The 25,277-nt window shown below is 41.7% G+C and overlaps 1 protein-coding gene and 1 long non-coding RNA gene across 7 annotated transcripts in view; one reads left to right on the top strand and one right to left on the bottom strand.

Annotated features, from left to right (window-relative positions):
- The window catches only part of SNX27 (sorting nexin 27), a 69,814-nt gene extending 50,927 nt beyond the window's left edge, over positions 1-18,887 (bottom strand). The window contains exon 1 of one of the 2 annotated variants that reach the window (XM_023259168.2): positions 18,425-18,885. In XM_023259168.2, coding sequence (XP_023114936.1) covers positions 18,425-18,735 — 311 coding nt within the window. In that variant the 5' untranslated portion in view covers positions 18,736-18,885. Of the gene's footprint in view, positions 1-18,424 lie in introns of both variants that reach the window. The other variant, XR_006583045.1, reaches the window with a different exon arrangement.
- Positions 18,888-21,578: 2,691 nt separating this feature from the next.
- LOC102902421 lies at positions 21,579-24,084 on the top strand. 5 transcript variants are annotated; one of them, XR_002161322.3, is made up of 4 exons: positions 21,579-21,681; positions 22,016-22,175; positions 22,456-23,592; positions 23,739-24,084. It is a non-coding gene; the product is annotated as an uncharacterized LOC102902421 (long non-coding RNA). The 5 variants fall into 5 exon arrangements; XR_002161321.3 differs by having other exon boundaries at positions 21,943-22,175; XR_006583047.1 differs by having other exon boundaries at positions 21,883-22,175; positions 22,456-23,135.
- Positions 24,085-25,277: the final 1,193 nt, after the last annotated feature.

Below are 25,277 nucleotides of genomic sequence, written 5' to 3'. Positions count from 1 at the left end.
ATAAAATAAATAAATAAAATAAATAAAAGGTAACATAGAAGAAAATCTAGGGTATGGCAAATAGATTTTAATACAACAATAAAAACCTGATCTATGAAAGAAAAAATTGCTAGGCTGACCTTTACTAAAATTAAAAACTTTTGGGGCATCTGGGTGGCTCAGGCAGTTAAGTGTCTGACTTTCGCTCAGGTCATGATCTCATCGTTCACAAGTTTGAGCCCCATGTCAGGCTCTGTGCTGACAGCTCAGAGCCTGGAACCTGCTTCAGATTCTGTCTCCCTCGCTCTCTCTGCATTCCCCGACTCGCACTCTGTCTCTCTCTCTTTCTCTCTCAAAAATAAATATTAAAAACAATTAAAACTTTTGTTCTGTGAAAAATACTGCTAAGAGACTGAAAAACAAGCCACAGCATGGAAAAAAATATATGGAAAATGCCTATCTGAAAAAGGACTCATATCCAAAATACAGAAAGAACTCTTAACAACAAAAACAACCCTAATAAAAATTGGGCAAAAGATATGAACAGAAACCTCACCAAAGAAGATACACATAGGGCAAGTAAGAGTATGAAAAGTTGGGGCGCCTTAACTCTTTTATATACAACAGTCGGTAAAGCATACGACTCTTGATCTCTGGTTTGTGAGTTCAAGCCCCACACTGGGTGAAGAGATTACTTAAGAAAAAAAAAAAAAACTTAAAAAAATATGAAAAATTCATCATTAGTGAATTGCAAATCAAAACAAGGTACCACTACACACCTATGTGAATAACTAAAATCCAAAAAAACTAATGATACAAAATGCTGGTGAGGATGTGATACAAGAGCAACTCATGTTTGGTGAGAATGCAAAACAGTATGGGCACTCTGGAAGACGTACTGACCAGTTTCTTAAAAAGCTAAACATAGTGTTAACCATAAGATCCAGCATTCACACTACCAGGTGTTCACCCAACTGAGTTGAAAGCTTATATTTACACAAAAAAACTGATGAGTGTTTTTACCAGCTTTATTCATAATTGCCAAAAACTGAAAGCAACCAAGATATCTTTTATAAGGGAATGGATAAAAAAACTGTGGTACATGTAGACAATGGAATATTATTCAGCTATAAAATGAAATGAGCTATCAAGTCACAGAAAGACATGGTGTGGGAGGAGAGATCTTAAATGCATATTGCTAAGGCAAAGAAGCCAATCTGAAAAGGCTATATACTTTTAGTAATTATTTAATTGTATATATATATATATACATACACACACACACACACACACACACATATATATATATATATATATATATATATATATATATATATCTCCAATTATATGACATTCTGGAAAACCCAAGATCAGTATGTTGCCAAGGGCTTAGAGGGAGGGGAAGGATGAATAAGTGAAGTGCAGGGGATTTTCAGGGCAGTAAAACTATCTTGTATGACACTGTAACAGCACATGACATTATGCATTTGTCAAAAACTATGGAACTTTACAACACAAAGAGTAAACCTTACTGTATGCATTTTTTTTTTTTTTGCAGAAATCAACTAATAGGGTGGGAGAATCCCAAACTGTGACAAGAGAATCTAACTGTATTTCAAATATATTTCAAACAACCTCACCGAAGGGGGTAGGTAATGAATGAATTCTGTAAGATAAAGACAAAAAAGGGACTGCACATTAAGTACTACACTCTAGTCAATACAACTGCTTCTCAGGGTTAACAATTGCTATCCATATATACTGGAGTTGAGCAATTAAGTAAATGAACGGTGAATGTGGGGAGCCAAACTTCTTATTGTTGAAGTGGAAACGTACAGATCTGCAAGAGGAGGGTAACGAAAGATCCATATGGAAATGGAGTAAAGCTAGAGACATCGATAAGAACTCATGTTTAACTTAATATAAAGATGATTACATATAGAAATATTTATAGACACGTGTATACACAAGAGTTAATGCACACACACTTTTTTTTTTTTTTTTTTTTTTTGCTTTCAGCTGGAGGAAAAAAGAAGCTACATCCAGTAGCAACGACAACACCTATCACCCTGCTCTTGGTTTCTAACACCATCCCCCAATAAAAAGAACTAGGACTCCTTGGAGAAATGGTTGATTCAGGACTGAGGCAAGAAATACACAAGATGAGCTCAGAGCTCATCTTCTGTAATAACAGAGAGTAAAGAAGTACTCAAAAACAAAACAAAAAACCCTGCACGTTAATGGGGGTATGGCAGGGTATGGCAAAAGTGTAAAGGAGCCAACTGAAAGAGCTATCCATGGTCAAAGCTGGAACAATTAGAAGGACAAAATAGAGCAGCACTGGATTATATAATCCATATTATATAAAATAAGTATCCAGGAGCCCATAATGATATAAATGACTGAATAAATTAATACATGGGGGAGAACAGACATCCTTCTCCTATGCAGAAGAATTCTAAATAAATTATATAGATACTATACTATAAAGGAGGGAAGCATCACCCCCCCTCAAGTGTAGACTGCACATAGTGTGACTCCTATCCAAAGGGTACAGTAGGGGAGGGAAATGAGAATAACCTTACAATGAGAATAACATTACAGTATAGAAACCTGACAAACACAATTTTGGCCAGATGATCAACATCACAAATCATAATGATAGTATGTACTCTTAATGTGAGCTGATGAAAAATGGCACTTTACCTCTGTAATATTCTTCACCCAGAAACCAAAACCCCAGTCTAATCTTGGAAAAAGAAAAGAAAGAAAAGAAAAGAAAAGAAAAGAAAAAAAGAAAAGAAAAGAAAAGAAAAGAAAAGAAAAGAAAAGAAAAGAAAAGAAAAGAAAATTCAGGCAAATTCCAATAGTCAGGCATCCTATAATATACCTCACCAATACTCCTCAAAACTGTCAAGGTCATCAAAAACAGAAAACAGAAATTGTTGCAGCTAAAATGAGCCTAAAAAGACACGATGACTAAATATAATGTGGGATCCTGGAACAGAAAGACATTAGGTAAAAACTAAAGAAATAATAATAAACTATGAGCTCCAGTTAGCAATAACATATCAACATTGGATCATTAATTTAAACAAGTGGACCGGGGCGCCTGGGTGGCACAGTCGGTTAAGCGCCCGACTTCAGCCAGGTCACGATCTCGCGGTCCGGGAGTTCGAGCCCCGCGTCGGGCTCTGGGCTGATGGCTCAGAGCCTGGAGCCTGTTTCCGATTCTGTCTCCCTCTCTCTCTGCCCCCCCCCCGTTCATGCTTTGTCTCTCTCTGTCCCAAAAATAAATAAACGTTGAAAAAAAAAAAAAAGAAAGAAAAACACTCCTTCATTGTTGGTGGGAATGCAAAATGGCACAGCCACTTTGGAAGGCAGTTTGGCAGTTTCTTACAAAACTAATATACTCTTACCACCTGATTTAGCAATTGTGCTCCTTGGTATTTACCTAAAGGAGTTGAAAATTTACGGGGCGCCTGGGTGGCTCAGTTGGTTAAGCGTCCAACTTTGGCTGAGATCATGATCTCATGGTTTCGTGGGTTCGAGCCCTGTGTCCAGCTCTGAGCTGACAGCTCAGAGCCTGCAGCCTGCTTCAGATTCTGTGTTTCCCTCTCTCTCTCTGTCCCTCCCCCACTCTCATGCTCTGTCTCTGTCTTTCAAAAATAATAAGAAAAGGTTTAAAAAATTTTTTTAAAAAAGAAAATTTATGTCTACACAAAAACCTACAAACAGATGTTTACAGAAGTTTTATTCATAATTACCAAAAACTGAGAAACAACCAAATATCCTTCAGTAGAGGAATGGATAAACCCAGACAATGGAATATTAAAGTTTATTTTTGAAAGACAGAGAGCATGAGCCGGGGAGGGACAGAGAGAGAGGGAGAGAGAGAATCCCAAACAGGCTCCATGCTGTCAGTGCAGAGCCCAACACAAGGCTCAAACTCACAAACTGTGAGATGACCTGGGCCAAAACCAAGAGTCGGACACTTAGCCAACTGAGCCACCCAGGTGCCTCCCCGCACAATGGAGTATTATTCAGCACTAGAAAGAAATGAACATCAAGCCATGAAAAGATATAAAGGAAACTTAAATGTATATTACTAAGTGAAAGAAGACAGCCTAAAAAGGCTAAACACTTTATGATTCCAACTATGTGACATTCTGGAAGAGGCGAAACTATGGAGAAAGGTAAAAAGGTCAGTAGTCACTAGGGCTCAGGGGAAGAGAGGAATGAATAAGCAGAGCATAGAGGATTTTTAGGGCAGTGAAACTACTCTGTGTACTATAATGGTGGATACAGGTCATTAAAATTTGTCCAAACCCAAAGAATGTACAATACCAAGGATGTACCTAAGGTAAACTATGGCCTCTGGGTGACAATGATGTATCAATGTAGGTTCATCAATTATAATAAACGAACCCCTGTGGTGGGGGATGTTTATAATGGGGGAGGCTATACATGTATGGGGTAGGAGGTATATAGAAGTCTCTGAATCTGTTCCAGTTTTGCTGTGAAACTAAAACTACTTTAAAACAGAAAAACAGGGGCGCCTGGGTGGCTCAGTCGGTTAAGTGGCCGACTTCGGCTCGGGTCACGATCTCGCGGTCCGTGAGTTCGAGCCCCGCGTCGGGCTCTGTGCTGACAGCTCAGAGCCTGGAGCCTGTTTCAGATTCTGTGTCTCCCTCTCTCTCTCTGACCCTCCCCCATTCATGCTCTGTCTCTCTCTGTCTCAAAAATAAACAAACGTTAAAAAAAAATTTTTGTTTTTAAAAATAAAACAGAAAAACAACTAAATGTTTTAAATTTTAAAAATCAAGAACGAAATCTCAAAAAAATATATGCAAAAGTAGATCTGACCTTAGATGTCAAACACTGAAATTCCAGATCAGAAGACTAGAACTCTATCATGACTCCTTAGTAAATAATTCAATAACAAGATGGAGTGTGCTATTCTATTTCTGTCATGAAAATCAAACCAAGATATGAAATCTTCAAGTCAAAAAAAATGCTACACCTTAGGGGTGCCTGGTTGGGTCAGTCAGTACAGCATGCAACTCTTCATCTTGGGGTTATAAGTCTGGGCCCCACATTGGGCGTAAAGATTACTTAAAAAAGTAATGATTTTAAAAAGCTAGAAAAAAAATGCCACAGCTTAAAAGAGTTAAACAGTATTTTATTTCCACTTAGGAAGCTAGATTCACAAAATAATTTCAAGAGTCCCTATTTCTTTCCCTGTCCATCAATTAGAAAAACAAAAACAAAAACAAAAACTATCTTTCCTCTCCTCAGTTAGGATTTAATGTAACCATTTTCCAGCCTGAACAACCGCTGAATATAACTGAGCAGAAAACTACATCAGGGTCTCAAAATTACAATCAATTTGCTTTTTCTTCTTGATTTTTAAGAGCATTATCATGTAATGTAATAATTCTGACAAATTATTTGTTACTAGGAAAAGAAAATATTAAAAGTAAAATGTCTGGACTCAAACTATAGCCAAAAACAAAAAAAGCAAAAAACAAACAAACAAAAAACCTCACCATGGGGAGCCTGGGTGGCTCAGTCATTTGAGTATCCGACTACTGATTTCAGCTCAGGTCATGATCTCATGGTTCATGGGATCGAGACCCTTGTTGGGCTCCATACTGGCAGCAGGGAGCCTGCTTGGGATTCTCTCTCTCCCTGTCTCTCTTGTTCTAAGCTTATCTTTGGTTAATGAGGGGAAAAAACAAAAAATGTCAACTACGTGTAAACCAAATTAAATGATTTCCAGCATTCTATGCAAAGCCCTAGCTCACAAATTCCTTGGTGTATTAAGTATCAAAAGCAAAATTCAATATTTATACCAACATTTTAAAGCACTTATACCCAGGAATTTTAACACTGGGCAAAAGAGAGTATTAATAACAATAAAATATGGCTCTGACAAAGTTGAGAAACAGAGAAGTGTGTCAATCACGTCTGATCTTCCCAAAAAGAGAAAAAAATAGTAAGTACCTTGTCAAATAAGCTGCTTATCATCAGCTGGACTCTTCACCCTTAGCTGGGTGTTCTATTCACAGAGAATACTGCCCAAGGCAGGAAAAGTACAAATAAGGCACACATGTATTTCAACCTTAATACCTCCTGCCAGAAGTAATAAGGGCTTATTACTTAGGAAGAAGTAACAGATTCCTCAAACTTTCTAATTCAAGGCAATTCAGTATACAAATATCACCTATGCAAGTAGATTTATTTTTGAAAAAAGTATAAAAAGGCTTTAAGATATTTTTAAAATAGGTATAAAATTACAATCAAGCTATTCGAAAAAAGCTCATTGTTATTCAATAATTACATGTAAGGCCTATGTAACCACTAGTCCCCAAGAATACAAACAAACTTGTTCATTTCCCTCCTTAACAGAACCCCAGTCTTATTTTAAAACAGCCTTCCAGAGGAAAAAAAAAAAAAAAAAGAGAGAGGTTAGAGTGGGAGAGAGACAAAGCATAAGAGACTCTTAAAACCTGAGAATAAACTGAGGGCTGATGGGGGGTAGGAGGGAGGGGAGGGTGGGTGATGGGCATTGAAGAGGGCATCTTTTGGGATGAGCACTGGGTGTTGTATGGAAACCAATTTGACAATAAATTTCATATATTTAAAAAAAAATTTTAAATAAAAATAAAACAGCCTTCCAGGGGTGCCTGGGTGGGTGGCTCAGTCGGTCAAGCATCCAACTTCAGCTCAGGTCATGATCTCACGGTTTTTGAGTTCGAGCCCCGTGTGGGGCTCTCCGCTGTCAGTGCAGAGCCCACTTCAGATCCTTTGTCTCCCTCTCTCCACTCCTCCTCCACCCTCTCTCTCTTAAAAAAAAAAAAAAAAAAAAAAAAAAAAACCCAGGGGTGCCTGGGTGGCTCAGTCGGTTGAGCGTCCGACTTCGGCTCAGGTCATGATCTCGTGGTCTGTGAGTTCAAGCCCCGCGTCGGGTTCTGTGCTGACAGCTCAGAACCTGGAGCCTGCTTCGGATTTTGTGTCTCCCTCTCTCTCTCTGACCCTCCCCCCATTCATGCTGTCTCTCTCTGTCTCAAAAATAAATAAAACATTAAAAAAAAAACAAAAAACCCAACCTCCTATATTTAAATCATTTAGGCTATAGACCTGTGTTCTAGGTTGCTAAGACACACCTAGTTTATATCTGTTGTCCTGGAATAATTAAGTCCTCTTTCATTTTCAAGTGCCTTGGTTTGGGTGATAAATTACATAATCCTTATAGTTTTAGTACATTTTGTCTGGGAGACTTCTGCTAAAATGCACAAGGTTCCTGGGCACTTGCATTTACTAATTTAGATAACTAAGGGCAGAAAAATACCTAGGGGGATTTAAGGATAATTGTTCATCCCATTGGCAGACTAGAAGAGGAGAGGAAGGTTGAGACTTCAGGTCAACTGGGCTTAAGAAATGACCTGAGGCTTCTGTCCTTCCTCCCCTGCCAATCCCAGTCCAGGCAGGTACCATCTTTATTTCCTTGGCCCTCCCAAGGTTTACTCCAACAACAAACTGTTAATCTTCCCATTCCCCACCATACCATAAATTTCCTAAATGCAAGGACTACATGTTATTCAGCTTTCTATCCGTGTCTAATCCCGTGTTCATCAGGTAGGAAGTGCTCATTAAAATTTTTGCCTGAATGAATGAAAAAAAATCATTAAGGCTAGCACAAAAAACATTCAATAATGGTTTTCCTCCATGCACTCCTTATTTTTAACTTTTACATTGGTTTCAGTGTTCAGGGGGAAGTACTAAAACTATTATGCAAGCTCTACATTTTTCAAGTTTTAGTATTAGTGATCATTTTGTTTTCTATTATAGGAGGTAATAAAAATAATGCTTAAGAGTAAAATATGGCATTCAATTATGTAAGCAATTTCAAAGTGGAGCTATGTTTTCTTTTATTCAAATATGTTGAAAATAAAAGTAACTAAATTGTTTTTATTAATTTTTTAAAATATAAATACTGACTCCAAGGATAGCAAATGAGGTTAGAAGGAGTAAGAAATAAACATGCTGACATTTAAAAAGCAAGTCTATACTTCATGTGAATTCTGGGAATAATCTATTGTAATTACACTGTTTCATCTCATGAAAACTAAATGTACCACACTTGGTATGAAAAAATTTAAGCACAATAGGTTCCTTCACATGACAGATATGAATTACCAATAAGGTATTAAAGAAAGTTCTGATACTAAAACTATATACAATATTGACTTATTTTGATAGGATTTTGTTTTTAAATTTTTGTCTTTAAACATATGATCAACAAGTAGCAACTCATGGTTCTCATGAAATGTAAGGCTGGATGTGAAAATGGGTTACTTCTTTATGCTGTGGGATGATGAATGTTAGGGGTAAGAAAGCTACTAGTTTCTTTAGCCTGACAGCCTCCTCAGTACACTATTGCTGAGAGCTTCTCCCTCAGTTATACACCAGAAAACAAACATAATTAGTCCTAAATCATTTCCAACACCAACTCAAGAGTTTGAGATCTGCTATATTTTGGACCACTGCCTACATGGCAAAGTTAAATGCCACACCCAGATGTTTTCAATTTGGTATACTGATCACAATGAAAGTTAAAGAATAAAATTCACCAGCTTTATCAACAACCTTAGTTTGCAAGTGACATAAATTACAAAAGATGGAATCTTAATTTTTTTAAGTTCTATTTCACGACTATTTCTGGATTACTACATAATGTGTTTTAAAGCATGACTCCACATGACTCCTCCTGTGATCTGTTCTAGGATAACAGCCTGCACCCTGAATCCCAATACTTATCTCCTAAATATTCAATTACTCTCAAGAGGTACTATACATGAGTGCACAAACAAAAGTGTAAATCTATCACTACTGGGGAAAAAAAAGGCTCAAAATACCTTCACCTATGACAGCCTTTAAAAATTAGTAACAACAACAACATTTAGTTATTAAAAGATATACTTTTGAAGGGATATAGCCCTTTAGCAGTCAAATAACACTCTTTAATTCAAATTAATTGTGGGCAATGTCTTTTGGAAGCTGAGGAACACAGACTACAGCTTCTGTAAACTGTGGTCTATTTCAACACATTGAACAAGAAGAAAGGTACAGTAAGACCTTTTCTAATCAGCAACATAAAGGACAACTGGTTATGGCAGGGAAATCTAAAGTAATCTATCAACACATAACTCGTAAAAGTGTCACACTTACTTAGATTCAAAATACCAGCTATAGAACAAAAGTCATTGCTGTTTCCAAGTAAAGACAGATGCAGGTTACATCTTTAGAAAACAGATCCAAAAAGTAGTTTTTAACCCTACCAAAATACTGGGTTAAAAAAATTCCAGTAACCCATGGTGCATTCAGTAAACAAACTACACACTTTATAAGTTACAAACTTTATAGATGATTAAACTGATCAGCAAAAGAAGTAGAAGCTTCCAAAACTTTCACATTTTCCAAGATCACCAAAAATTAATTTAATCAATCTCCCATTTAAAAAAAATTTTTTTTAACATGTATTTAGTTTTGAGAGACAGAGCATGAGTGGGGGAGGGGCAGAGAGAGAGGAAGACACAGAATCTGAAGTAGGCTCCAGGCTCTGAGCTGTCAGCACAGAGCCCAAGACTGGGCTCAAACTCATGAACCGTGAGATCATGACCTGAGCCGAAGTCAGACGGACCCTTAACCGACTGAGCCACCCAGGCGCTTCAATCTCCCAATTTTTAAAACATGCTAAATGAACAAACTAGACAGACCTAAAAATATAAAAGTACCGCGGTCCTGGCCGGGCAACAGGGAGATAACTTCCTGGTTTGTCCTGAATGGTTGTCTAGGAGTAATCAGTTGCTTGAGCACAGCTGGGAGAATATCCACAAGCAGCTGACTCTCTGCAGACACTCTGTAGTTTTCCAAAGAGAAGTAAACTAATTACTTGTGTTTCAAGTCCACAGAATACATAGATCTGTCAGTCTAGCTTTGCTCTGAGGTCTGACGGCTTGAGCAAAAATAAATCATTTAAAAGATGCTTTCATAACAACGGAAGTTCGTGGAAGGAAGTACACATAAGAATACTCAAATACAGTTCCTTACTCTGCAACTTTAATACCTTGTAGACAGGTGTATTTTCTCAACTATCTCAACCCTTACTTGGTTAGCAGGGAACACTGAGTAATAAACAAGAGACTACACACATACTACCTAGCATGTGGCTAATACAATACCACACAATTTAATCCTGAAGTACCCCTCGCATTACTGAGAGAAAGCAAAAAGACACTTTTTAAGTGTCTCTGTAGGGGCACCTACATGGTTCAGTAGGTTAAATGTATGACTCTTAACGTCGGCTCAGGTTATTATCTCCCTCGTTTGCGAGTTTGAGCCCCGTGTCAGGCTCCTCCAGAGACAGTGAGGAGTCTGCTTGGGATTCTTTCTCTCTTCCTCTCTCTCTACCCCGTCCCCACCTGCTTAAAAAAAAAAAGGTCTTTGTATGAATTTTCATTCTGAAGGCAGACAACGGGTAAAACATTTGTATTGTGTTAAGTTGCCTGTCTGTCTTCAGTCTCCTCAACTCCCAACAATATGCTATATACAGAAACAAAAGATTTAAATCAAACACCATAAGCAGGGCAGAGCACACTGGACCTCCAGCATATAACGATCACTTATCAACTATAAACACAACAGTATGTATACTCACTTAACACTTGAAAGAGAAGTGGATATTCAAGAAGCTAGATTGTGAGGTGAAACACACAAAATAAAGGCAACCAGCTCCTCATCAGCTGTTCCCAGCTCTGGGTGTTAAGAGCTTAGTCGTTCTTTGTTCCCTTCTTTATATAGTACAAGACAGCCCAAGAGACTAGATGCTCTGAAATTCTTCTAATTCTAATAGTGATTTTCCTCTTTGGCCTTGGAAAAGTTAGTCAACCTCTTCAGGTAAATAATTAAATAAAAAGTAAATTCACAGGGAGTCCTAAATATTAACACATATTATATTCTGATCTCAAAAACAGAACAGAATCCAAATTTGGTAGCATTGCATTCAAAGCCCTTTTTATTTTTAAATTTTTTCTTAACGTCTATTCATTTTTGAGATGGAGAGAGACAGAGGGGGAGAGGCAGAGAGAGAGGGAGACACAGAATCCCAAGTAGGCTCCAGGCTCTGAGCGGTCAGCACAGAGCCTGATGCAAGATCCTGACCTATGATGAAGTCAGCCACTTAACTGCTTAGCCACCGACTGAGCCACCCAGGCACCCCTCAGAGCCCTTTTTAAATATTTATTAGAGAAAGAGAAAAAACACACACGCAGGGGAGGGAGGCAGAGAGAGAGGGAGACAGAGAATCCCAAGCAGGCTCCCCACCGTCAGCACCTGACTTGGGGCTCCAACTCATGAACCACAAGACCATGACCCGAGCGGAAATCAAGAGTGAGACACTCAACCGACTGAGCCATCCAGGTACCCCAAAGCCCTTTTTGATCTAACTTCAGGCACAACTGTCTACACATAAACAGCAACTTTAGATTCCTTGTTATCCTAAGAACTTTTCATATCTTCCTCCCTTTGGTCACACAGTTTCCTCAGCCTATGAAATCCTTCCCCCTTTTCTGCCTACTGAAATTATACTTGTCCTTCAATCGCCATTTAAGTGCCTTAAATTGACCTATCTACCCACCAATCATTTCAAGCATATTCACTTTCCCCTTTAAACTACCATTGTATTTTTCCTTTATCTCCATTAATTCATTTTGATTTACACACAGTAAATTGTTTATATATGTACCTTCTCTGCTACAGGGAATGCAGGGACTGTGACTTGTACAAGCCTAACGGTAATTTACACATAGTTTGTGCTTAATTATGGAACCAGACTGAACATGAGGTGATATCAGTAGGCCAACATCAGAAAAGTGATGCTCAAATTACTGTTTTTCAAACAATGGACCATAACCTAATAGTCATGAAATTCACGACTATTCATTCACCATCAGCATTCAAAAAACAAAAAATTCCAAAATACTGAACAGACTAAAAACTGTCAGGAGGCATGATACCAGTAAATACAGTTTAGTGAAACTTGTTTCACATGGATTTTTTTTTTTGTATTTATATTGGGCTCTAATATAAAATGTATTTCTTACAGAGAGTTGAAAGTTTTTAAATATATATATAATGTTCATTTTTGAAAGAGAGAGAGAGAGACAGAACATGAGAGGGGGAGGAGCAGAGAGAGGAGGAGATACAGAATCTGAAGCAGGTTCCAGACTCTGAGCTTCAGCACAGAGCCCAACACGGGGCCAGAATCTACGAACCGTGAGATCATGACCTGAGCCAAAGTCAGATGCTTAACTGACTGAGCCACCCAGGCCACCCCAAGAGAATTGCAAGTTTTTAAGAAATATTTTAAAACTGTGCATTAAGCATCCAAATCTTGCTTTTGGCTCTCATCATGATCTCACAGTCCGTGGGTTCATGCATAGCCTGCTAGGGATTCTCTCCCCATCTCTCTGCCCCTCGCCCCACCCCCTTTCTCTCAAGATAAATGAACAAACTTAAACTGCCTATATATTTTTTTCCACACATGGAGCTGGAGTCATACCACCCATACATAGGTTTTTTTTTTTTTTACAGGACTGCTAGAGCAGCACAGAAATCATCTACACAGCAGATAGTCAAAGAGAACGATTCTAAATGCCTCTAACCTAACCCACCACAATATCCAGTGTCAGAAATGCCACCATCTACCGAATAAATTCACCACAGATCATGCTCCCAAAGCACCGTGCAGTGATCAAATATTGTGTCTGCTTGTCAAGTGACCCTTTTGCTTATCCTAAGAATCACTCCCAACAGAACTTATCTTAAAAAATAATTATCCTTGAGAACATGGTAACAAACCCTCACCTGGAACAAACTAGTCAGTGGGTGCTGACTGAACCCTTCTTCACAATCATTTATATGACCTAGACACATCTTCATGTTACTAAACAACAGGTTTGTTCCTGGTAATGGCAATGTTGTGGAAGTGATTTCCAAGGAGAAGCTAATGGTATTTTCAAATTTAGTTTTATTTGTTTGCTACCTCAACTACCTAGGGAATTAAAAGCATGTCCTGGGACTGCAATTACGATTATGTCAGGCTCTCCTCACTGATAACCAATAAAGATAGCAACAAACAAGGGCAAAGAATAACCACTTTGTTCCCCCGTCACCCATTCAATTTTACAACCAGAGAGACGGTAAATGAAGATATAAGACAGTTATATTTTGTAATAATAGAACCAAAGCTCAAGCTAATATCCAAGTTTATAAGGATGTGACTGAATTTTAAGTGACTATTTAGTCAAGAATAGTTGACTACTAAGAGTCAAAAATAGCTCAGAAAACAGGGACACCTTGGTGGCTCAGTCTTTTAAGCAGCCAAAACTCTTATAATTTCAGCTCAGGTCATGATCTCACAGTTGTGAGATCAAGCCCTAAGCTGGGTTCCACACTGAGCACGGAGCCTGCTTGGGATTGTCTCTCTCCCTCTCTCTCTCTCTCTCTCTGACCCTCCCCCACTCACGCTTGCTCTCAACATAAACTTAAAAAAAAAAAAAAGTTAGAAAAATAGCTGAGAAAACAAAGAAATGGAAAATATACCAGATTTAAAATCCAAAGACCTGGGTTTAATTCTGGTTAACACCCATTAGTGCAACACCCAGTTTCCTCTCATAAAAAAGGGACAAATAATGCTCATACATTCATTCAGCAAGTATTTATTGAATAATACCCTCTACGTGCCATTATGTTGGCTAGGGAAACAACATAGATGAACGTCCCCAACCTCAAGGAATTTGTATTTTCCCTATCTCACAAGGCTATTGTTAAGATAAAATGTAAACACACTATGCAAACACACTACATGAAGTGCAAAGTGATATAATGATTTTATGAACTTGTTTTACCTCTTCATCACCCATCTTTACTACAACATTTAGAAAGATTCAATAAAGTCTAGATGAGCAGATGTAATAGTCCACTATCTTACTTAACTGATTTTCTAAGGGCTGGAATTCAGGAGCCTAACAAATCAACATTAGTACAGTCTTTGTTCATAACTCTCAGTATAATCACGAAAATAAAATGAAACGAGAATTCAAGGCCTAGAACCTGTAGTGTCATCCAGGTCTGGGTTGGGTATGTGGGTTGTATTACCCACACCTGTCTGGCAAAGGGAGTAAAAAATAAACACTTCTAGGCTCCATGCAAGACCTACTGAATCATACAAAACTCTTAAAGGGTGAGCCCAAGAATCTACACTTTTGACAAGCACACCTAGTGATTCCTATGCTCACTAAAGCTCAAGAATCACTACCACAAAATTTTCTTTTGATTAATAACCATGATTTCAAACACTATTTCCAAAATCTATCTGGAAACTCTGGGCCAAATAGAAGTCAGCTACAAACGAGAAAGCAGTTCCTGGGAAGGTACTTAGCAGTCAACATTAAATGACTCACACTTAACTCATAAAAATACTTCTTGTGGCACCAACCTCTTTTTAATCCAAACTTTCACATAAAATGAAGCCCCACTCACCAAAAAAAAAAGGAAAAAGAATGCCCACGAGATATCCCTAAATTATTAAAATTAACTCCAAATAAACAAATTTATATAGATACATATAACTTCAATTTTCTTTCTTTCTTTTTTTTTTTTTTTTTTTTGAGAGAGAGAGAGAGAGAAGGGGAGGGGTAGAGGGAGCAGGAGAGAGAGAATTTTACGCAAGCTCCACGCCCAGTGTGGAGCCCTATTCAGGGCTTGATCCCACCCAGGACCCTAGGATCAGGAGTTGGATGCTCAACAAACCTAGCCACCCAGGCCCCACTACAGCTTCAATTTTTCTTATGGTTTAACTTTAACAAGGGGAAGGTGATGGGAATATTATCTTGTAGCTATCAAGAGGGAAGGCATATACTCTACCCGGCATGAATATAATCATGATTTTGAATGCGTGCAAACCAATCTTTATCTTATTAAAGAGCACACTACCCAAATACCAAACTAGCCAAAAGACAAATATAATTCCTCAAAAATATGATGGTACCACAACCATATCCACTGTATGTTTAAACTCTCCTAAGATCACCTCCAAGAAATCAGTCAGGAGTCCTTAGACTCCTACTTTAACCTTAAGAAAATTAACCTGAAATCAAATGTTACTTCACATACTATATAATTAGTGCAAAGATATATTTATTTTGGTTCTATTTATTCAAAGTATCCCTCCAGGTATACAGAGATCAAAGGGAAGACATTCAATATATGCTACACTGGGAAAAATTACAAGGTGGAGACTAACATTGCTAGTAGAAATCTTACCATCTGCAATAAAATTTAGAGCCCAGAGGGCTTGTTCATACTCTAGTACCAAAGAAATTGATGTTCTTCCTTTTGTCCAAGCTTTTCGTCCCTTAAATCTCAAAGTTGCACTCTTTTTTCACACCTCACACCTCTATCAGTTGTCCAAACAACGGCAACATATGAAAACGGGAATAATCTGTACAGAAGGAAAACATCTAAAATAGGGACAAATCTCAAACAGCAATTATCAAGGTCCAGACATGCACCTATGACTTCTTACAAACTATGTCTACACAGTAATAATCTACCTGTGCCTAATCCTGACCCCACTTGGCACTTCATCAACATGCAAAACTCTCCTGGGACAACAGAGAAGTTAACTTAAGGAACTTGGATGGGAGACAAGAGAAAAGCTCTAAGGAGTGCTGTCTAAAGAATGCTTTATGAAAACTAGCATCAACCTAACCAAAAGCAAAACAAGTAGCAGGCACATATATCCCTCAAGAATCATGTCTGTTTGACCTCTGATTTCTTCCTCTCACGTGAAAACCTAAGGAGATAATGGAGACTTTGGAGAAGGGAAGAGACTCTAGAACTGAGGTCTCAGAGAACTTGCTAACTTGCTTGACTCTCTGTTGCAACTATCACCATTTCCACTCCAGTAGCAGAGAAGCTTCACAGAATTTGGAAATCAAAATAGTTGGAAGGTGAGAAACCACTGCCAGTAAGACGTCTGATCACCACCGCCTTCCAAAGAAAGGTTCTCTAAACAAAGAGGATTATTTTACCCTGCCCACTTTCTTGTCTCTTTTAAGACAAAGTTCTCCAGTCACCACCAGAATGTGCGAAAATTCAATGTTTTCTCCCTAGAAGGAGGGATGGGCCTGGACTGGAACATGGGCCTGAGGCAAGTCCTTCTACTTGTCCTAGCAGATCTGAGGTCTCCCAGTACCTAATTTAGATCTAGACTCTGCTGCAGAATCATAATAAAGGCAAAAAGCTACTATGTTAGTTCACATATACACATATATGTTTGAAATGGTTGATCACGTTAGCTGTAGTCTTCCTCAGTTATTTATTTTTATTTAGTTCCTTTAGCTCTTATAAAGAGGAAATGATTTAGAACTTTATCAGAAATTTACAATTTTAAATAAAGACTTCAATTTTAAATTTAAAAATAAACAAACAGCTGGATCCAAAGTTAACTTCCAAAGGGAAAGGAAAATGACAATTCCAAGAGCTTCTACCAGAAGGAAACATCAGCCACAGATTTTGAGTCATCTAGAAAGAAAAGAATTAGATGCCCAGGTATAAAGCAAAAGGTCACTACTGCATTCTTTATCTGAAGGTGCAGACGCCTGAGGATTAAGAATGTATTGCCAGAGAATAAGAAAAGAGCATACCAGACACTGATGAAAAAAGAGAGCATAAACGGAAGGTTTAATAGCTCCAAACACTTACTCTAGTGAGCCGCTCTTTCTTCAGAAGAGGAAACAGAATGAGTGGATACCGTAGAGTAAGAATGTCCAGGATAAGGGCAAGGGGCATAAGGTGGGGTGGATAAGGGGTGGATTCCTCTTTGGTCCAGATCTTCAAGATACTAACCTCTTTGAAACCCTGACCAAGCAAACCTACCATTTTACTAGAGGAGAGGCTGGAGGTTGTGGAAATTAGAAAAAACATTTATAAAAAATGAGAAAGACTTCATGAGGGCAAACCCAAGCCCTGAGGGAGAGGGCAAAAGTCTGAAAATCAAACAAGGTTCAGTAAAAAGGCGAGAGATCCAGGACTGAGGACTGCTGAGAATGTTGATAATGAGAGCGTAAACCCCCCCACCAGTCCACCCGCAATCACCAAACGAATTTTTTTAATACAAAGTACAAAGTACAAAGCCACAACACCTGGATAAAAGGGTGGAGCGGGTCTGCGCGGAAACTGCAAGAAAGGCGGCATCCGGCTGGAGCTTTATAGGGATGCGGTGGGGAAGCGAGGATGGAGTGTGAGGGGGGAGGGGCTGCAGCAGGGAAGAGGATGGGTTGCAGCAGCAGAAGGGGCCTAAAAAGAGAAGGGAAAGCAGCCTGGAGGAGGGAAAGAACAGGATAAAGTCAAGCGCGGGATCACAAGAGGATAGAGCAGGAGAGAGGATGGAAAGACATGCCAGGGAAAAGGGAGGAGGCTGGAGACGCCAGAGAGGGGCATAGTTTGGGGAAGTGAAAAGGAAGGAGAGCTTCACCGTAAACTGACTTTTAGTAGGAGCATGGAGCGAGCAGGAGTGAAGACGGGGAGCCAGAACAGGGACTCTCCGAGGGATGTAGTGATGGGAGACTCTAGATTCAAAATCCTGGTGTAATACGGAAAAGAAACGACCGTGTCCAAGACACCCTCCCCCACAACCACAACCAAAACAAGGGCGTGCGAGCCAGGGTCTGAAAAGGAGGTACACTCTAGGGAGCGTGCATCCAAGACGGAGGAGAGGAAAGGGACACACGGCAGGGTAGAAAAATGCAGGGGGTGCGTAACCAAAGGGAAAGGGTATCTAAGGAAAGAAAAAGGAGTGCAGCGGCAGGGTGATGTTCCCAGGGGAAAAGTGGGAGCCGACCACAGGTCCCGCCTACTTGGTCTAGGGGACAGAGGGGAGGTCCACAGGGGCGGCCGGCAGTAGTGGAGAACAAGAAACTATGATGCTGGAAAACTTGGGGAGGACACGACAGGGGCCGGGTCAAAAAAGGAGACGCTGTCAGCGAGGGGCAGAAAGCAGCATGCTCAGGGGGGAAGCAAAAGAGCAGAAAAGAAGGCGAAAGAATGGGGGCAGGGGTAAAGCGGCAGGGGCGCAGGGACGTAAGCTAGTTACAGGGAGGGAGGTGGGGGTCGCGGTAACCCAGGGTGCGGGGAGATGAAAGGGTCAACTCCCACGGAGGTGCGGGGTCTGAGCGGGACCGGGTCGAGAAGGCCGGTTCAGGGTCTGGGGGAGGGGGGGTGCGGCCTGAGGGCGACAGGAGTAGAGGGAGATGCAGGGACTGGCGGAGGAGACGGGGCGGGGCGGGGTGGGGCAGCGGGCAGCCCAGATACTCACACCTCCAGGATGCGGTCCCCCTTGCGCACCCCGGCCCGGTCGGCCGCCCCCCCGGGCAGCACGGCGCTCACATGCTGCAGCGGCGCGTACAGCTCCCCGTTGATGCTCCGCAGTTGCCCGCCCTCGCTCACTTGGCCCCGCACGTTGAAGCCGTAGCCGGACTCGGACTTGACGATGCGCACGACCCGCGGGCCGCCGCCTCCCCCGCCGCCGTTCCCCGCGCAGTGGAGCCCAGAGCCCCCACCGCCGCCGCCACCTCCGTTCCTGTGAGGGGCTGAGGGGTGAATCCCTTCCCCGTCCTCGTCCGCCATCTTGCGAGCGAGCGAGCCGTACCCCCGCCCCCCTACGCCTCCACTCCCTCCCCGCGCGCGCTCGCCCTTCTCGGCAGCCGCGCGACCCCCGGAGCGCGCGCCCGCTCCGCCGCCCGCGGAACCCAAGTCGGCCACAGAGCTGCCGGGGGAGGTAAAGGGGAGGCCGGGGGCGGAGGGAAAACGGACGGTTGGTATCCGTGGAGCCTCCTGGGAGTTGTAGTTTCTGGATGGTGGGGGCGGGGGAGGGCGCCGGGCCCCGGCGGAGGTTATGTGACATAGTTGGGGAACAAAGCCTGCCGGGAGTTGTAGTTTGAACAGCTAACCCAGCGCCGAGTCGGGCATACTGATTGAGCTCGTCACGTGGAACGAGTTTTTTTCTTCTTTCCTTTCGTAACTCCGTTCGTAGTCTTTAAAGCAATAATTTTAGGATAAATTGACGTTTGTGATTCAACAGACTTAAGTTACAGTCTTAAATGATAATAGTTCATTTGTTCAGTACCTTTTGTGTTCCCATACGTTAGTTTATTCCATGGCCCCAACAAACTTGTGAGCTGACTGGATCATGAATTCATTTGTCTGTTTCACTTATTAGGAAGCTGAACCGTAGAGCCCAAAGTCACCCAGCTATTAGGTAACAGGAACTAAGGCCCGGTTTTTCGCAACTTTTTTTTCATGTATTGCAACTACATAAAAACTATGCCCCAACTGTACAAAAAACATATGTGGAGGAAACATGTCTCAGCGATTTAGAACTGGATATCAGAGGGGCCAAGTAATAATTTAAGTTGGGCAATGATTTTGAAGTTACTTTAATTTCAAATTTATTTTGTTTCTTCCAACAGCACAGTAGGATTCTTTGCCAATGGCAGCAGTTGATGTTTTTTGGCAAACTACCCAAACTCAAACTCAGTGTGCAGAATGCCAGGCAAAGGCAAGTAAAAACAGTAAGAGCAAAAATAATGAAAATAGCTTACTTAAGCAATTAGTACTCAAGACTTGTATTTGATTTTATGGTACTGATGGGCTAATGAGTTAGTCTGTTACTGTTTCTTGGATGCTGACAAAAGTCCCAGAATCCCTGGGTGGGAGACAATGGGACTGTTATGACACAGGAAGTAACATGAACTTCAGCACGTTTGTGTCAATTCCTCTTCCCCCAAGTCTATGGGAATGACACCAATGGCTCAGATGAATGCTGTGCATTTGTTTGGTGGATTTACACCACAGCTGAGAAACACTGAGCTTGGGGAACCTGCCATTTTATAGGGAAGCAGTGAGCAAACCTGTTCTTTGTGCTGGAGGGAGACATTACTTCATTCCTTAAAGTTGCTCATTATAAACACAACCCTGGGTAATGATCCTGGTAAAGAGCAGTCAGAGTCTTGAATTTTTGGCATACCCAGGAAGATGGGTAGAAGCATGACAGACTCCTGAAGGCCTGTCTCTCAACATTACCCTGTGTCAAACACTTCTAAGTGCTTTACATCTATAATCTCATTTAATCTTCACAACCCTGTAATGTGCCCTATTTATAGATGAATAAATAGGCAGAGAGAGGCCACAAAGCTAATGAACAATCCAGGAGAGGGGCACCTGGGTGGCTCCGTCAGTTGGGTGTTGACTCTTGATTTCAGCTCAGGTCATGATCTCATGGTTGGTGGGATCAAGCCCCACGTCAGGCTCCATGCTGACATGTGGAACCTGCTTGGGATTCTCTTTCTCCCCCCTCCCCACCCTTCTCCCACTCGTCATCTCTCTCTCTCTCTCAAAAATAAATGCATAAACTTAAAAAAAAAGACAATCCAAGAGAAGCGACAGGAATGCATAGTTAAAAAAAAAACAGTAAAAGTTAACTTGCAGAGAGAGATCTGATGACTCATAAAGCAACAGGTGGGCACCTGGGTGGCTCAGTTGGTTAAGTGTCCAACTTTGGCTGGAGTCATGATCTCCTGGTTGGTGGGTTTGAGCCCCACGTCAGGCTCTGTGCTGACAGTTCAGAGCCTGGAGCCTCCTTCTGTGTCTCCCTCTCTCTCTGCCCCTTCCTCTTCCTCTCCCTCTCTCTCTCTCAAAAATAAGTAAACATTAAAAAAGATTAAAAAAAAAAAAAAGCAACAGGCAACCCCGTGAAAGAATTTGTGGACTATGTACAGGTTTCCAGTAGTTGCTCAGGATGTGGGGGAGGGGAATAGTGGAATAATTAAGACATTGCAAAACTGTGGGATAAGGATTCAGTTATTAGAACATAAAAGTTAGGGGTGCCTGGGTGGTTCAGTCTGTTGAGCATCCGACTTTGGCTCACGTCATGATCTTGTGGCCTGTGAGTTCGAGCCCTGCGTAGAGCTCTGTGCTGACAGCTCGGAGCCTGGAGCCTGTTTCAGATTCTGTGTCTCCCTCTCTCTCTGACCCTCCTCCGTTAATGATCTGTCTCTCTCTGTCTCAATAAATAAATAAACATTTAAAAAATTTTTTAAAAAAGAACATAAAAGTTAGTATGACCTTATTTTATAACCAAGCTAATGAAGAAGAGTGTCAATAGTTACACAACTATTACAGCAACACAGCATTACAAAGCTGCCATGTTGTGATTAGAGAGTTCTAGACTCTCTAATAGTGGCTAGGGATACAAAGATAAGTCAGATGGTATCTAAACTCCATGAAGGGCAATATGACATGGCGAAACTCACAAATGCACACACGTTTTGATCTGGCAAGTCCACTTCTAGGAATTCATTCTAAGGTCCAACTTCTACATGTGTGAAGTGACATTTGTGTGAAGATAATCGTTGCAGTATTATCTGTATTTGCAAAAGACTGGAAATAACCTAATGTTTATGTGTTAACTTAGGATACAACCACAATGGAAAATTGAAAACTGTAAATAAAGAATAAGGAAGCTCCTTAGGTACTGAAATGATCTGGTGGATACAGTACATAAGTGGAAACAAGGTACAGCACAGCCTGTAGAACATGACACCATTTTGGTATAAAAGGGGCACCATAGGTATGTTTTCATCTGTGGAAGTATTTGTATCTCTGGAAGTATTCACCAGAAACTGCTAATATTGATTGCCTCTGGGGAAGGGGACTGGGCAGCTGGGGTGGGGACAGGGGTTGGAGGGAAACTTTTCATTATATAGTTTTTTGTAGCTTTGGAATTTTTAGATGAATGTGTTGCCTATTCAAAAAATAAATACATAAAATATGTAGAAAGGATGAGATTGGAAGAAAAGGTGATCAGAACATCAAAATAAGAAACGAAGACACCATTACTCTTCTCAAGAACTCACTATGTAGCAAGAGAAGACAGCTAAAGAAGAAATTACAACACTGGCCTTGGGTCTCTGGAGTAATGAGAGCTGTGATAGAGACCTGCACAGCTGGCAAGAGTGCCCATAGGAGCGGGGCCTTCAAAACGGAATCGCTAAACTGAGTAATCATGGGTAAGAAGGGTTAGTAAGGCAGAGAAGAATGGTGTGGAAGGGCACTTCTGACGGGGGGAACAGTGCGTTCAAACAGATTTGAAAGAGCAGGGTGCAGAGTGAAAGCCGCCGGCAGTTCGGTAGGACTGCGGCCGAGGGGACGGGGCAGGTGGGCCAGAATAAAGGGAGGTATTCAGATATTGATCATCGTGTCCAAGAGTTCGAACTTCATTCCCAAGTATTTAAGGGGCCTCTGAATACTTTTAAGCAGAGCAGACATATTACTATATTTGTGTTTCAGAATGTTCATCCTGCAGGAAGCGTGAACAAAACGAGGTCGTATCGACTGAGAAGTTGGTGGCGTGATTCCCGCGAGAATTGACGAGATCGAGTCTTGGGCAAGGGTGGTAGGAGGAGGCCCCCGGGGCGGAAGGCACTTGGCTCCCCTCCGAGCCCCTCTGTGAGGGCGGGGCAGGAAAGAATGGCCTAAGAGCCTTGACTTGGCGGTGTGATTGCCCAAGACCGAGGGAAGAGGAAGAGGCCAGCGGGGAGGACAAGAAATTCAGTTCCGGGTGTGGATTGGAGGGGTTTGGGGGAGATCCAGGCAGGATGGATGACTAATTGGGTGGACACGTGAATCGCGCTGGGGAAGTGGTCTGGCCCGAGCATGGATTGGTGAGCGTGGGCGCCAGGTGGTAGGGGGTGGTGGATGATGCACCAAAACACAGCGGGTAACAAAGTGAGAAGGGTGCCAAGTCCGAAACCTGGAATGGTGCCCCCTCTAGCCGGTCAGGAGACTTAAAGAGGAAAGAGACCTGGTGACGGACTGAGAAAGAGGATTCCCAGAGCGGGAGACGGGGGTTAGGGGACTAGGAGAGAGTGGGGTCTTGGAACTCACCGAAGCTGCCTTTGGAAATGGGACCCAGACCGTTTGCAGAGCACTTCCAACCCAAGAGCTTACGTGGTCCTCCCAATAGCAAGGTAAATAGAAGTACCTACTGGAAACCAGGCTGAGCTAACCAGCAGGCCCCACTATAAACTGCTAGTTGATAGCAGTACTGAACCCAGATTTTCTGACACCATGGCCAGGACTCTCTTCACTACCCAGCTTTCTTTTGGTTAAAGAAAAAAAAAGTTCCTCCTACCCTTTATGATGTACAAAGTCAGCAGGTTCTCCCAACCTGCTGGTTCTCCCCAACCCCACCTTCAAACCTTTGCTTGTGTATAGTCCTTTGATCCTAGATGGCCCACCTCTTTTCCTCTTTGCTGGTCTAAATTCTACTCCTTCAAGCTCTTGCTTAAATCCCTCTGTAAAGCCTCCCCTGAGGATTCCAATTCACTCTGACTTCTCTTTTTTTTTTAGATTCCTGTGGCAAATACACCTTCCAGTGACATCACACACACACACACACACACACACACACACACACACCTTCCAGTGAGTCACACACTTGTATAATCTCCCATTGCCGGGGGGGGGGGGGGGGGGGGCAGGACTTGTGGCTTGCTTTTAGGCAATAGAACATGACAAAGGTGATGTGTGTCACTCCTATGATGACAGTTACATTATCTAACACTTCTTAGGAGACTGGGGTCAGAGAGTCTCCTGCTGGCTCTGAGGAAGAAAGCTGCCATGTTGTGATTTGCTTATGGAGAAGACCCATGGCAGGGAGCAGCAGGGGCCTCTGGGAGCTGAGACTCGCCCCTAGCTGACAGCAAGAAAACAGGATCCTCAGTCCGGTGTCTGGAAGAAATTCTGCCAATGCCTGCATCAGCTTGGGAGAAGATCCTGGGCTCCAGTAAGAAACAGAGCCACGCCAGCATCTTGACTGCAGGCTTGTGAGACGCCACAGGGGACTTGGCTAAGTTGAACCCAGACTCCTCACCCACAAAAACTATGAAATAACAAATGTGTGTTGTTTTAAGCTGCCAAGTTTGTGGTCATTTGTTACGTGGCAGGTAACAAACATAGCTCCTATTGCATTATCGTGTGTCCCTCCGTTCAGACCATAATAATTTAATGTCTAGTCTAGCTTTACCTTTCCAATCTGAACAGAAGCTTCTTGAAAACAAGGAACCTGTCACACGTGACTTGTGTTCTCAGAGGGTAGGAGAGTGAAAGGCACAAGAGAAAGTATTGATGGAATCTTAGTCCAGGAAAGAACCATAAAGTGGCTGATAACGTGTGCTGCGTAGGGATGTGGTGGGGCAAAATGAGGAATGTGTGGGAAACACGTAAACTGATAACTGGATAGTTATCATTAGATATATTAAAAAATACCACATCTAGCCCCATTCCCTCATTTTGAGGATGAAGGAATAGCTCCCTCCACTACCACCCTCTAAAAAAAGAAATAGACCCAGCAAAGTATCATGACTTGTCAAAGTCACTCAGCAGTTCTGAGGCCAGAACTCACCGCTCAGACAAAATATTAAATGGGTTAAATGAGGCACTAAGGCAACCCATGAATTCACGGGTTGAAGAAAACAAAAAGAAGGCCCTTTTTCTTAGACCCTTTCCCTCATTCTGACTCTCCTCCTCACTATTTTTCCTGTACTTTTTCCATGAAGACCACATGAAAAATTACTTTTTTGGTAAATTGAGTAACTGATTTGCAATAGTTGATCATATGTACAGACTAGAGGATTTCTTCAAGATTCCTTTAGTTGCAAGGGACAGAAACTCAGTTCAAACCAGCTTAAGCCACAAAGAGAATCGATTGGTTCACGTAACTAAGGATGACACTGGGTATCCCTGTTAACCGTAGCTGCATAACAAATCATCCCAAAACTTAGTGGCACAAAACCATCATTTTATTACGCTCACAGACCCTGCAGGTCAGGAATGCAGATAGAACACATAGAGATGACTGGTCTCAGTCCCGTGGTGCCTAGGGCTTCCGCTGAGAAGCCTTGAAAGCTAGGGTGATTTGAGGGCAGAGGTCATCTAGGAATGTCTTAGTCCTGGCAACAGAGGCTAGCTGTCTGCTGGGACTTCAGCTTTTGGCCTGACTCCCATACATGGCCTCTTCATGAGGCTTCTTCTTGGCTTCTTCAAGCATGGTGAAGGTTACCAGGACCTTTCTTCTAGTCCTCTTTCAGTACAACTGGCTCTCCCCACAT

Source organism: Felis catus, chromosome C1 (genome assembly GCF_018350175.1).
Source record: "Felis catus isolate Fca126 chromosome C1, F.catus_Fca126_mat1.0, whole genome shotgun sequence".
NCBI lineage: Eukaryota > Metazoa > Chordata > Mammalia > Carnivora > Felidae > Felis > Felis catus.
The sequence above is the reverse complement of the archived record's forward strand: the minus strand, read 5'-3'. Positions and strand labels throughout refer to the sequence as shown.